Source organism: Corapipo altera, unplaced genomic scaffold, assembly GCF_003945725.1.
Source record: "Corapipo altera isolate COAL_440 unplaced genomic scaffold, ASM394572v1 110, whole genome shotgun sequence".
NCBI classification, from domain to species: domain Eukaryota; kingdom Metazoa; phylum Chordata; class Aves; order Passeriformes; family Pipridae; genus Corapipo; species Corapipo altera.
Genome location: NW_020884960.1, coordinates 1,478,018 through 1,492,023, shown reverse-complemented (window position 1 = coordinate 1,492,023; position 14,006 = coordinate 1,478,018). Strand labels below are relative to the sequence as shown.

At 51.0% G+C, this 14,006-nt stretch overlaps 1 protein-coding gene across 15 annotated transcripts in view; it reads right to left on the bottom strand.

The window, feature by feature from the left end:
• Window positions 1-14,006, bottom strand: part of CHD6 (chromodomain helicase DNA binding protein 6) — an 88,437-nt gene that overhangs the window by 60,592 nt on the left and 13,839 nt on the right. The window contains exon 1 of one of the 15 annotated variants that reach the window (XM_027663945.1): window positions 12,373-12,553. The exons of 13 other annotated variants lie outside the window; for them this stretch is intronic. In XM_027663945.1, coding sequence (XP_027519746.1) covers window positions 12,373-12,385 — 13 coding nt within the window. In that variant the 5' untranslated portion in view covers window positions 12,386-12,553. Of the gene's footprint in view, window positions 1-8,609; window positions 8,976-12,372; window positions 12,554-14,006 lie in introns of those variants that run through there. One more of the 15 variants, XM_027663952.1, reaches the window with a different exon arrangement.

Below are 14,006 nucleotides of genomic sequence, written 5' to 3'. Positions count from 1 at the left end.
TTGGAAGTGAAGTGTCAAGCAGTCCTCACCACTGGCCACAGCCCAGGACAGACTGTGCCCCGAAAGTGCTTGGCTCAGGTCACAGTCAGCATCAGACAGACAGAAACAGACCCGACAGACCTTCCTCTCTCTCAAAGAGCCAGGAGGAAACATCTATACATCTTTCTTCTTCTGTCTGCTCCCATGTACATCACCTTGAACATACCATGTTCTACCCAGGCATTATAGGCAGTCATGTCCCATCGCTGTCAGAGCTCAGCTGCTTGGCACAGCAAGCCAGGACAGGGCCAGGCCAGCCCCTTGGCAGGGCAGTCCCATGCTCAGCAGCAGTTCCAAGGCAGCAGACAGGTCTCCTGCATGCTCCACCCTCTCACTACAGGCACACAATAGTATCACACTCACCCTACAACTGTGTCTTTCCATAGCATTGAAGCCAGCATGTGCATGTCTTGATAAAACAAGGCTGGGATCCAGAGAAGATCCAGTTAGATTCAGAGAAGACAGTTTAACCTCAAGATCTGCTTGATCTGCTCGAGGGTAGGAAGGCTCTACAGAGTGACCTGGACACACTCCATCAGTGGGCTAAGGACAGCTGCATGAGGTTCAGTAAGGCAAGTGCCAGGTCACAGCAACCCCACACAGTGCTACAGGCTGGGGGAGGAGTGCTTGAGAACTGTTGGGTAGAAAGGGACTTGGGGATGCTGGTTGACAGCCAGCTCAATATGAGCCAGCAGTACGCCTAGGTGGCCAAGAAGGTCAGTGGCATCTTGGCCTGTATCAATAACAGCACAGCCAGCAGGACCAGGGAAGTGATCATCCCCCTGTACTTGGCACTGGTGAGGCTGCACCTCGAGTACTGTGTTCGGTTGTGGACTCCTCACTTTAAAAAGGATGTTGAGGTGCTGGAGTGTGTCCAGCACAGGGCAAGAAGGCTCATGAAGGGTCTAGAGAACATGTCTTATGAGGAATGGCGGACGGAGCTGGGTTTATTTAGTCTTGAGAAGAGCAAGCTCAGGGGGACCTCACTGGTCTCTGCAACTCCCTGACAAGAGGTTGTATGAGGTGGGGGCCAGTCTCTCCTACGGTGCCAGCAGTGAGAGGACCAGAGGGAATGGCCATAGGCTGAGACAGGGGAGATTCAGATTAGATATTAGAAAAAGATTTTTCACTGTACAGATGGTCAGGCACTGGAACAGGTTGCCCAGGGAGGTGGTGGAGTCACCATTCCTGGAGGTGTTTAAGAGGCGTCTGGATCTGGTGCTGGGTGATGTGGTTTAGTGCTTACAGTGGTAGTGCTGGGTGGACAGTTGATTTTAAAGGTCTCTTCCAACCTTAGTGATTCAATGATTCTAACTGAGATACCCACTCCAACCACATGCAAAGCCATTCAAGTCCAAGGAGAGGCCCTACAAAGTCCCCGCAAGTGTCAGGAGAGAGCCCCTGGTCTCCACACTCAGAGCTGGCTGCAGACAGGGTGCCAGGAGAGGATGGCAGTACCCCTGGGCCTCACAGCGCCCTGCTCCAGCTCCCGGGATGACATGCCATTCTGGCCTGTGGAAGGCTCCATTAAGCTCTGTGCTGGCAGGGGCCAGAGTCACTGTGACCAGCTGTGACTCCAGACACCAGGGAACCTGGGGCATTTAACACATTGTACTGTTCACAATCCTGTGGAGCAAACAGCTCTTTCCACCATCTCTTAGGGGACAAGCTGGACAGGAGGAAAGGGACACATTCATGTCTGCCCAGTGCTGTGGTCTGCTCTTGCCTGCTGCATCCAGATCATTCTGCCTGGTCTGAGAGCCAGGAACTTGTCCAGCATCCTGAAGAGAGAAGCACACCACCTGCTAGGGTGTACCACCACACTGGAATGTGGCTTTATGTGCACTGAGAACCCCACTTAACTAGCCATTTCCATGCTAATTAAGTATTTGCAGATTATAAGAGAAACTCTAATCTCAAATGAGACAGCGCAATTTTCTAAATAAGCTTATGGTTTTCATATGGAGATCAACATGTTCTCACTAGCACATCACACAAGCGCTCCAGGCTGCTAGATTCAGCTTTATTGCCACTGTTACAAGTGGGGAGTTTTCATTCTCCGTGCTCAAATTTTTATGCCTTTTTATGCTTTTTAATTGACACACGTCCCACCCCTGCGCTGCCAGCCTGCAACATCCCTGCACCAGGCAGGTACCAGCGCTGTCAGCAGCCAAGGGCAAGTCCTCCTTCATGAGGTGGTGGTACAGCCTCCTCGGCAAGCCCCTGGTGCCAGGCACTGCACATATGTCACGAGCATGGCACATGCTGGCAGGCTGACCATGCACTGGCAACTGGATTGTTGCATTTCAAGAGACGAGCAAGCAGTGTTGAACACTGTTTTGTCCCTCTCCATGAGCAGCCCAACTTGCTATGGCACGGCCTCTGCACAGCATCTGCTGCTAGCAACGACGTTTAGGGTTACACAGTCTGAGGCATTTATTTTTATTGTTCTGAAAGCAGAAGCCATCCCTATACCAGATCGAGTCCACATCATGCCAGTATTTCCTGTCACTCCAGCCTGGGCTCCTCCAGGAGTTGCAGCATCTGTGCAGAAGCCAAAAACATTATCAGAAATTCCACAACTGAGCAAACACCAACCCAAGACCAAGCAGTGATCATGTGTTCTCCTTCTACCATCATTCCCACAAGAGTGGCTCTTCTGATTTTCCCAGTTCAGAGGCTGAGGTTTGCTAACATGTGGGTCATGTGCTCCCAGTATCCTGCGGACACACACAGTGCTCCAGCCACACAGCCCCAACATCCGTCCTCGAGCATCTGTGACAGCAACCACAGCTCACTGCGAGGAGTGACCCTTGATCTCATTTGTACATGCAGCTTCGTCAGGACACGTCCTGCAGAGTGGTTCACCTCCATTTTCCCTCAGAAATGGGAGAAGATCTTCTCAATATGATCTTCAGGTGGAGGAGAAAAAGAGGTGCTGAAAATGAGCTGAGAGCAAGGGCAAGGAAAAGTCACAGTGGCTCTGACTAATCAGCCTGTAAAGAGAAAGATCTCCAGGGTTCAAGGAGAACTTTGAACAGGCATTGCAGAAACACACTTGCCTAGTCTGTGGGAGGAGGTCAACAAATGAAGGAAAAGTAATAAAGTCCTAAAGTGGTAACAGGGATATACTCAAAGGCATGTGTGAGCTAGTCCTCTTGGCCTGGCTTAGCCACAGTGGCATCTGAGCTGGAGCCTCAGGAGCGCAGAGCCTTGGATGGTGTGTGCCACCCAGCACCCATGTACCACATTAACTCATCCATGTGAGCAGGGACACAGGAACACAACATTTTGAGGCCACAGCACTCGGGAGTTAGCACTGCCTTTCAGAACAGCCATGAGCAGCCCCAGGGACTGCCCAGGACAAAGACATCACAGATGGGCCCCCACTGAGGATGCTTTTCAAGATCATACCTGATGGAAAGACAGACTGCCTTTGCCTACGTCCTGTTGCGTGTCAGAAGGAGAGGTGGATGCTGGCACAAAAGCCGAAGCGCCTTTCCAGACTTTCGACCATACAACATGTCTCTACCCCAAAGCATCCAATTTCTTGCTTGCTCAACACCATCTGCTGAAAATCTAGCTCTGAGCAAACAAAATGCACACTTGTGCGCTCACCCTCAAGTACAACCCATGACTGATGCATGTGCTGGGCATCATAAACAGAGCACCAAGGACTCCACTTGTACGTGCAGTGCTACACCACCATCAGACTCTGGCACCTGGCCCACCCAGGAGAATGTGAGCACTCACATGAAGCTGAGCTAGGAGATGTTCTGGAGCAGCTGGTATACCCTTCTGCACATGGCAGGAGCAGGTACCAAGCATCCAGCACCCAAATACCGGGTAGCTAGATTCAACTCCAAGCACAACAGCATATCCCAACCGCAGGATCTTGGCAGGACTCATGGCTTGTAGGACTTGCTTGCTCAAGAGAGGTAGCCCCACCAGCTCAGGGTCCCACTCTGCCCTGCTGCCTGCAGCACCTTCCTATCACTGTCCTGGCTGCCCCACAGATCCTTTCAGTGCCCCACAGCTGAGTGCACTTCTGCAAACAAAATGGTGAGTCTCCCAAACAGAGTCTCACACATGCCAGGCAAGGATTTTACAGCTACACAAGCAACATATCCTTCCTGGCTCATAAAAAGCTCTGAAGCATGGAAATGAAGCAGTAGGTGCTCAGACAATACCCTGACAGGCAAGTCCACATGGGCTGCAGTTCTCCTTGCACCTTCCTTCATTGTTCTAAACCACCATGTTCCCTTGAAATTCGCTGCCCAGCTGACATTCCAGCCTGAGTGTACATTCCCTCTGCCCAGACATCTTCCAAAAGCCAAGCTATGGCACTACTTAACACCAAAGCTCCTGTTAGGGCTGTTCATATGTCACACAGCATGTCCCTGCTCCTCTGTGCTTCAGAGACCCTCCTCTCGCAGCTCTGCCCCAAGCTCCCGTGAGGGCCAGTGCTGGAATGGGAAGCCTGTTTTTCTGCACCTACCTTGCTTCTGTCTTCCTATTATTTTAGATTATACCTATATTTATATCCTATATAGGGGGCTAAAAAGATCAGAGAGGCAGCCCCAGGGTGCAAAAGCAGGAGGAATGCCTCACATGCTGGACCCTGGCTCCACTGCTGCTCTGCATGCCAGGGGCTGCACTTCAGGGAAGGCCGGCCTGAGGTCAGAGAGGACTGAAGCTGGAGATAACATGGCACTCTCCTTTCTGCACTCAACCCCCAGGAAAATCCAAGACAGAACTCTGCTTGTAGTGATCAGCAGTTCAACAGCACACCCAATGCTTCCAAGGGCTGGTATGACTGAGCAAATGGGGCAAATTCAGGAGGCTGGGGAAGGTTCAGAGGAGTCTGTGCCAGTCCCTAAGGAAAAGCTCCTCTCCAGATCTCAGATGTTTGTCCAGGATGGGGGAATGGGGGATGCTGGGATCCACCATACCTCATTTTAGAGTACACTGCCCAGAGGAGGTCCCCAGTCTCATCAAGAAGAGCTTCCAGCCTTTTTTCTCCCTTGTGCTGAGCTGTCTCTCAAGTGAGGAAGTATCCCTGACTTTCTACCAAGCCTCTGGAAGTGCATCCCTGGCCACGTTGCCTGCCCAGAGCAAGGGGCAGCCCGGGAAACATTTCACAGCCCCTCTGGGAGTCTGACTACCCAGCATCAGGCTGACCAGCAGACTTTTTTTCTCAAGCCCACATTCACCTGAAGAGCTGAACACATCTGAAATATCACTGTTACCACCAGACATAAGAAGCCCTCGGGCCATGGTAGGCTGGGTGACAGGCATGTGTGCAGCACCCTCCGAGCACACCCTCGTGTCCCCACAGGCACCCACCTGCAGTGTCTGCCACACCTGCAGTGGCACGTGAGGCCCACAGTGCTAGAAACAGGTAATCTCTAAGACAACCTGCCACAGGACACCAAAGAACTTTTAGTATATGGTTTGCAAAAGTAGTTACACTGCTAGTGTGCCTGCAGTTTGTGCAAGGGGTGAAAACAGCAGCTCTTCAAGGTCCCCCTTAGCTCACCAAACAGATCTCAGATAACCTCAGACATATCCCACAGCACTCTCAAAGCCCCTGATTTAATGAGATATGTATATTTTTGGCCAGGTTTTGAAACTTTAAGACAAAAACGTTTCAAACAATATTCTCTAACATTAATTAAATTAACACAGGGCATAGCTAGTGGTCTGTAATCACAGCAAGCAGCATTCATTGTTTTGCTGCTTCAGTCTGACTGGGCAGATGCTTGCTGCAACACACACCTCCTCACCTGCAGGCTAAGAGCTTCTAGAAGGAAATCCTGATGAATCCACTCCAGCTGCACAAAGCTCCCAGAGAGACACTAACACTGCATCCAAAACTGTCAGTATTTAAAACTACTGCAGAAGAATAAATAATTTCTAATACTCATCTCATCACCTTGTGTGACAATGACAGCGAGCTGTGTGCAGTTCGCTCACAGATGCAGTTCAGTTGGGAACTGCAGCACAGGTGATTCTGCACAGGAGGGGACATGGGCTGCAGGAGTGGACCCCCCTATGGGCAGCTCTGCACTGAGGGCTCCTAACAGGACCACAACCCCGCTCACCGGAGAGAGCTACAGAACCCAGCCTGGGTTCTGGGGGTGCACAGCCCCCAACCCAGGAGCCTGCCCGGGCCAGCTGTTAGCTCTGAGAATAGCTTAGATCAGCTGCAGAGGATCAAATAATTGCCCCAGGGATGGGAAGTACCAACTATTTTCAGCTTTTTGGGAGCACTGTTGGGTCAGGGGAGGCAGGGTGCTAGAAACCCAGCCCAGTGGGAGGAAGGGCTCACAGTTTGTTACCCTCTTTCAAGATGCTTCTTATCCCAAAAAAGGAAAAGGTTTCTAAGAGGGTTTAAACCTCAGACTTGCTTTTTTGAAACAATTTTCCAGATTCAGAGGCTGCAGTTTTACACTAGGAAAATATAAAAGCTGCAGACTTTTCACCAGAGGCCCAGTCCTGACATCTCCCACCCCTCCTCACAGAGCAGCAGGGAGTGGGTGCAGACCAGCCCCAGTGCAAGGGGCACATGGCACTGCTGCCCACACTCCAAGGGGCAGCCTGGATCGGAGCTCATACCCCTCATCACAGGCACTTAGCAACTTGCTGTTGGCTCCTTTTCCTTCAAATCTGTGCAAGTTACCTTTAAGAGCCACACAAGAGCCCCAAAACTGTTTTACAGGCTGAAAAACTGATTCTGCCCATAAAGAAGTCCTTTACGGCAGCTCCAGGGCAGTAGTGCTTCCACACCTGGGCAGTAGCAGGAGCATCTGCTGCCCACCTCTCAGAGCAGCATCTCTCCCCCTCTCCTGGAGCCTGAGGTGCTCATGGCCTTGGCTGCATTTCAACCATACCACCTCACAACTCAAGAAGATATTTAAAGGAAACACTCAAAAACCTGAAAATGCTTCAGTGAAGGTTGCACAAGCACTACTAACTCAACTTCTGTGGACAGCTGTTCCACAAGAAAACTAATGCCCACCAAGGTTGCATGCTAGCAGCAACACCAGACTCCAAATCTAAAGCCTGGATGCAAAACTGGGAAAGGAGCAGCCTGTGTGAGCTAGCATCCATATCCTTCATCGGCTTGGTATTCCCAGAGAGCAAACAAGAAGGAAGGGGAAAAGGGAAACAAGTTCATATTGCACAGTCCCTGTCTGACTGTTTGACTTTGAAACAGCAGGTTTCTGACTTAAAAAAAAACAACAGAAATTTGCACAGAACATTTTAAGGAACCCCAGCTAACCACAACTCTGTTCTGCGTCACGGGTAAGCCTGGGGAATGGGCCCTCCAGAGGCACAGGACAGCCAAGGGAGTGGGGCTGGAACTGCACTGCCAGAGCACAGTGGGAACTGCCACAACACCTGGCTTGGGAGAAGCCTCGTGGCTGAGCTTCAGATGTGAAATTAAGACTAGGGTGAAGGAAAGCCAAAACCCATAGCTTGAGAGGGGCCAGAAAGGGCTCACAAGAAGAAAGTGGGGGCTGCTAAAAGACCTGGGCTTGCAGACACATTCCTCAAGAATGACCTTGGCCGTGAGATTAGGGTTGGGATAGTGCTGAGACAAATAAAATCCAGAGCAGCAGCTGGAGCGGGGCTACATCATCGTGGCTGGGCTTCGCGAACGAAGATTTGGGAAGGGCTCTACTCACACTTGCTACAAGCGCGCTGGTGGCTAAAAAGGCCAGTGTGAGATAGACAAGTCTGGTTGCAAAAGGCACAGCAGAAGGACTCCTTAGGTGGTATCGGCAAGACATGAGTCTTTCTGCGTTGTCTTTTCTCCTCAAGAGTGATCCTGTGTACGTTCTCAAGTGGGGCTGCAAAGGGGATGAAAAGTACCTGGCAGCTTCCAAGAGTGCTGGGCTGGGGGAAAACACTGGTCCAGGTAACTGGTAGGAGACTCCTCTATGGCTTCTCAGGAAAATCATGGCTATGGCTAAGAAAAAGAAAACCCAGAGGTGCAGAGGCAGCATGGCAAGGCAGGGCTCACCCAAGCAAAGCAAGGGCTGCACAAGGCCTCACCTGGGAGAAAGCCTTCATCAGGAAAAAGGCTGGGGGACTTGGGTAAGGCTCAGCTGGAAAACCAGGGTCAGGGTCAGAAAAAGCATAGAGCTCATATGGGGCTGGAAAGAGACTGCCAAAAGGTAAAGGGGCTAGGCTGGGAAATGGCTCAGAGGCTTCTCCTAGAGCTCAGCTGGAAAAGAGCTCCCAAGACCAGGGTCTGGACTGAAAGGAAAGGTTACACCGCACCTGGGGAGAAGGGCTGCCAAGAGACCCATGTGGGAGACACCTTTAGCCAAGAAATGGCTGGGGGCCCTTCCTTACATCCCTTCTTTACAGCCCACAGGCAAACGAGAAGCAGAGTGCCTGACCCATCTGCTGGAGCAAAACTGGAAAAGGGCTGCCAAAGGTAAGTGAGAATAGCTCAGAGTCCTGGGCTGAGCGAAAGCTTTGGTGTGCGCCATGGTTTAGGGGTCTTCCCTCTAGTTCTTCACAAAAAATAAAAGGGTTGAGTGAAAGACAGAACTTACAGCTGAGCTGGGACTTCAACATCCAAACAGGGGCTGGTAGGACAGCTGGGCTGGGTCAGTTTTCATCCAGGCAATGGCTGCGGGGCCTTTCCGATTGTTCTGTGGAATATGAGAGCTAGAGCCAGGGTTAGGGTGGAGAGAGAGACAAAGCCTAGAGCTGCACTTCGACTGTCAAAAGGTTCAGCTACAAAATTAGGGTCAGGGTGACACTGACGGACAGAGGAAGTCTCGAAATAAAACTGGAACGTGGATGGCTATGGGCTGCCAAGGCAAAGTGGGGGCCTCTACAGAGGCTGGGGCTGAGAGAAACCTTTGGTCTGGAAAATGGCTCAGCAGCCTTCCCTAGAGCTTCCCCAAAAAGAGAGAGCTAGGGTTGAGAACAGCCTGGAGCTGCAGGCAGAGCAGAGCTGGAAAGGGGCTGCCAGAAGGAAACACCAGGAGACCCATGCTAGGAGAAGTCTCAGGTCTGCCCCATGGCTTAAGGGCCATGTTCACCCCTTCCCAAGAAATGGCAGGCTAGGGGCAGGACTGAAGGATAAGAGCTGCCATGGGAGTGGGGCTGGAAGGTGGCTGCCAAGACACTTGGGATGGGAGAAATTTTTACCTGTGCAATGCCTGTGCAATACCTGGGGTTCCATGTTTCAGGCTCAGCAGGAGAATGAGGACAAGGTTTCAGAGAAAGACACTTCTCCATTTAAGGCAAGACAAAGCCTGTGATGGCGTCAGGCTCCTGCCCTCCTTCACAGAGGTGAAAAGGGAATAGAGCACAGCGACAAATAGAACTTTTAAAAATCAAATGTTTGTTTTCAGAGGCTGATGCTGTGCTGAGGCTCACTGAATTTTTACAAGGACAAGTAAAAGATCAGATTTTGCCTTTTTCTGTAACCTCTTTCTTAAAAACAACACCCATTCTTGTTGAAATCTTAAAAAGAGCCAGCCTGAGGCACTGCACAGATTTGCACTGCAAAACAGTGAGAGATAGACAAGGATTATTCCAGCTGCACAAAGGAGCTTCATCACAGAGAGCACCAACACCACCTAAGATTGAATAACATTAAAACATATCTTGTGGGAATGAGCTGTAATTAGACTGGCCCACAAAACCAACAGTCTCCACAGCCAGAGAGCTGAAAGCATAGCACATGTTAACAAGCAGAAAAGGACTGTGCCCACAGGTTATGTATTCCAAGAGCAAGTGATAAGATGCATCTGCACCATCCAAGTTGCTCTCAGCTGATGTCCCACTCGTCTTTGAGGAGACTGCTGGGGGGCTCTCACATCTCAAATTCCCGTTGGCTCTTTGCATCCCCAAAATGGGCTGGGCTAATGTAAGTTCATTGATCACCAAAATACCCAACAAAAAGGTGTCCTCCCTTTAACATAACACACACACATAGGTGAGGATCAGTCAAACAGGACCAGTTCTCAGGGTCCCAACAGGACGAGCACTTTGGGAGGAACAATGTAGAGGGATGGAGCTTTGGTTCAGTGCTGGGACCCTCATGACAAGGAAGTGACCCTCATGAGACTGAAGGACTGGAGCATGTCCAGAGAAGGGAATGGAGCTGGGGAAGGGTCTGGAGCACAAGTTTGGTGAGAAGCATCTGAGGGAGCTGGAGGGGCCCAGCCTGGAGAAAAGGAGGCTCAGGGAGGACCTTCTTGCTTTGTACAACTCCCTGACAGAAGGGTGGAGCCAGGTGGGCTCTTCTACCTGGTAACAAGAAATGGCCTCAAGCTGCACCAGGGGAAGTTTTGGTTGGACATCAGGGAAAATTTCTCTACCAAAAGGGTTGTCCGGCCCTGGCACAGCTGCCCAGGGCAGTGGTGGAGTCACTATCCCTGGAGGGATTTAAAAGATGTGTGAGTGTGCCCTTTAGGGACATGGTTGAGTGGTGACTTCGGCAGTGCTATGTTTACAATTGGGCTTAATGATCTTAAAGGCCTTTTCCAAACTACTATGATTCTATGGTTCACAACAACCTGGGGAACAGCCTCCAAAACCAGTAATGCATATAGCACAGTCAGGCTACCCCATCTTTCCCATGGGGACACATCCAGACTTGCCTCAGCCCTTCCCTCTCCTTAACACCTGTATGTGCTCCCAAGATATCCTCAAAACCACCACCAAGGACCAGGCCCACAGATGACTTCAGACATATGAAGTTCAATCTCTGAGCCCAATATCTGGCATTGTCCCATTAAAGACTTCCACCAATATCCCTTCAAGAATTCTATGTCTCAACAGGAACAGATGCTCCAACAGCTCCTCAGTCACGGACACAACAAGGCACTTCAGAAAGAAAGTTTTATTCATAGCTTTTATCCAAAGAGCAACTTTCATTTCCTGACAGGAAATCTCATCTGCAGCATGGTGAGGAAGGTGGGAGTCAGCAGCTCTGAACGCAGTCCTGTTTTCCAGGCTCTGTATTATCTTCAAGCCCTGTCCTCCTCTCTCTTCTCTGACAGCTCAGATGTCCCCAGGCCCCCTAACCCCTCTGTACCTGCCTTAGCTGCAGCTGAGAAGCTCTCCCGAGGCCAACTCAGCCCCAGACCTGCCCCAGGGCAGGCATGAGCACAGCCCTGTCTGTTGCCCCAGGTCACATCCATAGGCTTGTCACCAACAGTTAACAGGGCCACAAACCCAGACAAAGCAGAGGCCTCAGTATCTGCAGAAACTAATGGCATTTGCCCAAGAACACTCCTTATGCAGTGCAGCAGCAGATTTTTTTACTTTATTAGAGCACATCCCTGCAGTACAGTTCCATGTTCAGCTGCCTGTGTGAGGCAGGTGGCTGCCTTCTTCAAAGGGGAAAAAGCTCAGATTTTATCTGTAGAAATACACTGCAGCCAGGAAACAATGACTGCAGTTAAAACAAAAATCAACACCCCACCACCAGGTCCTTAGTGATGCTCTTCAGAAGGATAAACAAAAGGGGCATGTGGCTTTCTCCAAGTGCAAAAGGAGATGGGATTCAAGGAACAAGCAATGCTCACAAACCACCTCATGAAGGAAAGAGGCACCCACAGGTCCTTGTGGGTATGTCCACTTACACGTCAGAAACACTGGTGATAACTCATTTGGAAAACCTGCACTCTTTCTTTTCCATTTCTAAATAGGAATTCTGCACCAAAGTCCCTCCAAAGCTGCTGCAGCAAAGAGCAAAAGCTTGAAGCAGCCTTGGGCATTGTAAACTTGTAAGTTGATGTGTGCCACCACACAGTCCCAGAATTGCTGGAATTTGAAGTGACCTCTTGAGATCATCTCACCCAAGCCCCCTGTTAAAGCAGGTTTACCTCAAGCAGGCTGTACAGGATCGTGTCCAGGCAGGTTTTGAATATCTCCAGAGGAGACTGCACACGATACATTTCAATTCTGATTTTCAGCCCACACACATGGCAAACATTCATTTACACAACCAAGCCACTCGGCACCCTGCACATACATGCCACATCTCAGTGAAGGCATAAAAATCCAGCAAAGGGAACATATTTGCTTCTCAGCAGGTCTCTTGGATACTCAAGTCCCAGGTCAGAAGTGAGAGCCCCTGACTTGCTGAAGCACAGCAACTGTTGGTCCCTTCCAAACCATTCCATTCTATGATTCTTGGATTTAGTGATCAGCTGCTTTTCCTACCAGGCAGACTGGAAGATGAACTCTTCTGGTGGTTCATCAAAGACATTCAAGGGGAACAGGAGCCCCATACTTCAGGCGGGGGGCCCCTCTGCTTATTACAAACCAGAGAAGTGCTCTAGTACAATATACCTGGCTGACTCATCTTCCAGCTCCCTGCAGCCTGAGGGTCCCCTTCCCAGACACAGAAGCAGCACCTGGCACAGCACAGCAGGCTCAGGGTCCGGGGAGGTGCCAAGGACAAGGTCTCACAGCAAGCAGCAAGAAGTGTCCAACCTCCATACGTCAGCAGACTTCTGGTGACGCTTCCTTCCTTGTTCACCTCCTCAACATCATGTGGCCCTTCTCTCCTCCCCCGCCATAGTTTTGATTACAAGAAGGATTCTTTGAAAATACAGATCCCAAACAGGCACAGCACTTCACATGCAGCCCCAAAGGCCAAGCAGGAAGGCAGGGAGATAAAGAAGAGACAAGAATTGCACAGCCATGCCATGAAATCACTGATTTTCAGACAAGCGGGTCTGCTCTGCTGAAGCACCTCAGGAAGTGCTCCATCTCCCCAGTGCTCGGGCACAGCTTGAAGGAAAAGAGATCAGTCAGGAGTGCCAGGTCCAAAGGCGCTGCTCAGGCCTGCAGGCCAGCAGCAAGCCAGGCTCATGGACAGCAGCTAGCCCAGGTGGAGTTGGGTGGCTCAGCACGGCCTTGTTGCTCTGGTACCTGAGGATGTGATAAGCTGCCCTGAGAAACACTGACAGAGGTCACAGTACAGACTGATGAGCAGTCTCAGAAATAACTGCAGGCAGCTCCCACAGCCACAGCACAAGGGCCCTGCTCAGCCCTGCCAGACACAAGGCAGTAACAAAGGGCATCAGTTAATGGGGCAACTTGAGAGCTTTCAGAAGCCTGTCTCACAAGCAAAGGGTCCTGGTCTTTCACCCCACACACCAACCCCAATGCCAGTGTCAGCAGCTGTCCTTGTGTGTACACACCACTCTGGGGTGGTGGGGACACTCCACTGCCTCACATAAGCTGCAGAGTAGCTCACTGAGGGGAAGAGGTGCTGGTCCAGCCCTGGCTGTCCAAGAGCTGCTCTGCCCTCCACTACCTGCCATCATCATGGCAGCAGCCCTTGGCTCAACCACAGAACAGTGTCTCATGACACTGACAACAAACCTTACAAGTCTTGAGGAGAGAAGCCAGAAGCCATTCCCTATCAAACAGGGATAACACCAAAACATGTAATTTCTGTAACAGGGTCAGGCATCACATCAGGCCTTTGCAGAGCTGAGGCATCAGTACTACTGCTCCAGCACGAACTCATGGAATCCCGGCTTGAGGTCAGACGCACAGGAACAGCATCAGTATCTCATGCTGTGCCTCATCCCACAGCCTGGGGAGCCTCACACCAGCTCACTGTCCAAAGCGAGGCCAAACGGGATCAGTGCGATGGGAATAAGGGACCAGCCTCGACAAGCAAACAAATTATTCCCAAAGCAGCAAGGGTGCCTGCATCTGCCTGAAGAGAGCTAAGAGAAATAAGTATTGGCCACTGCTTGTCAAGAGGTTTGCTGCCTTACACTGCTACCCCTGCCCCAGTCACTAGGAGAGCTACTGAGTAGCAGATGACAGGTCAGGACTGATGGGCTCCCGCAGGCTTTCCCAGACAAGCTGGAGCAGAGGGCCCCAGGCCCTGGCAGCACCTGCCCATTAGAGGAGCCTCCAGAACACTCTCCACCCTCAACAGCTTTGCTGCTGGCAAGGAAGAC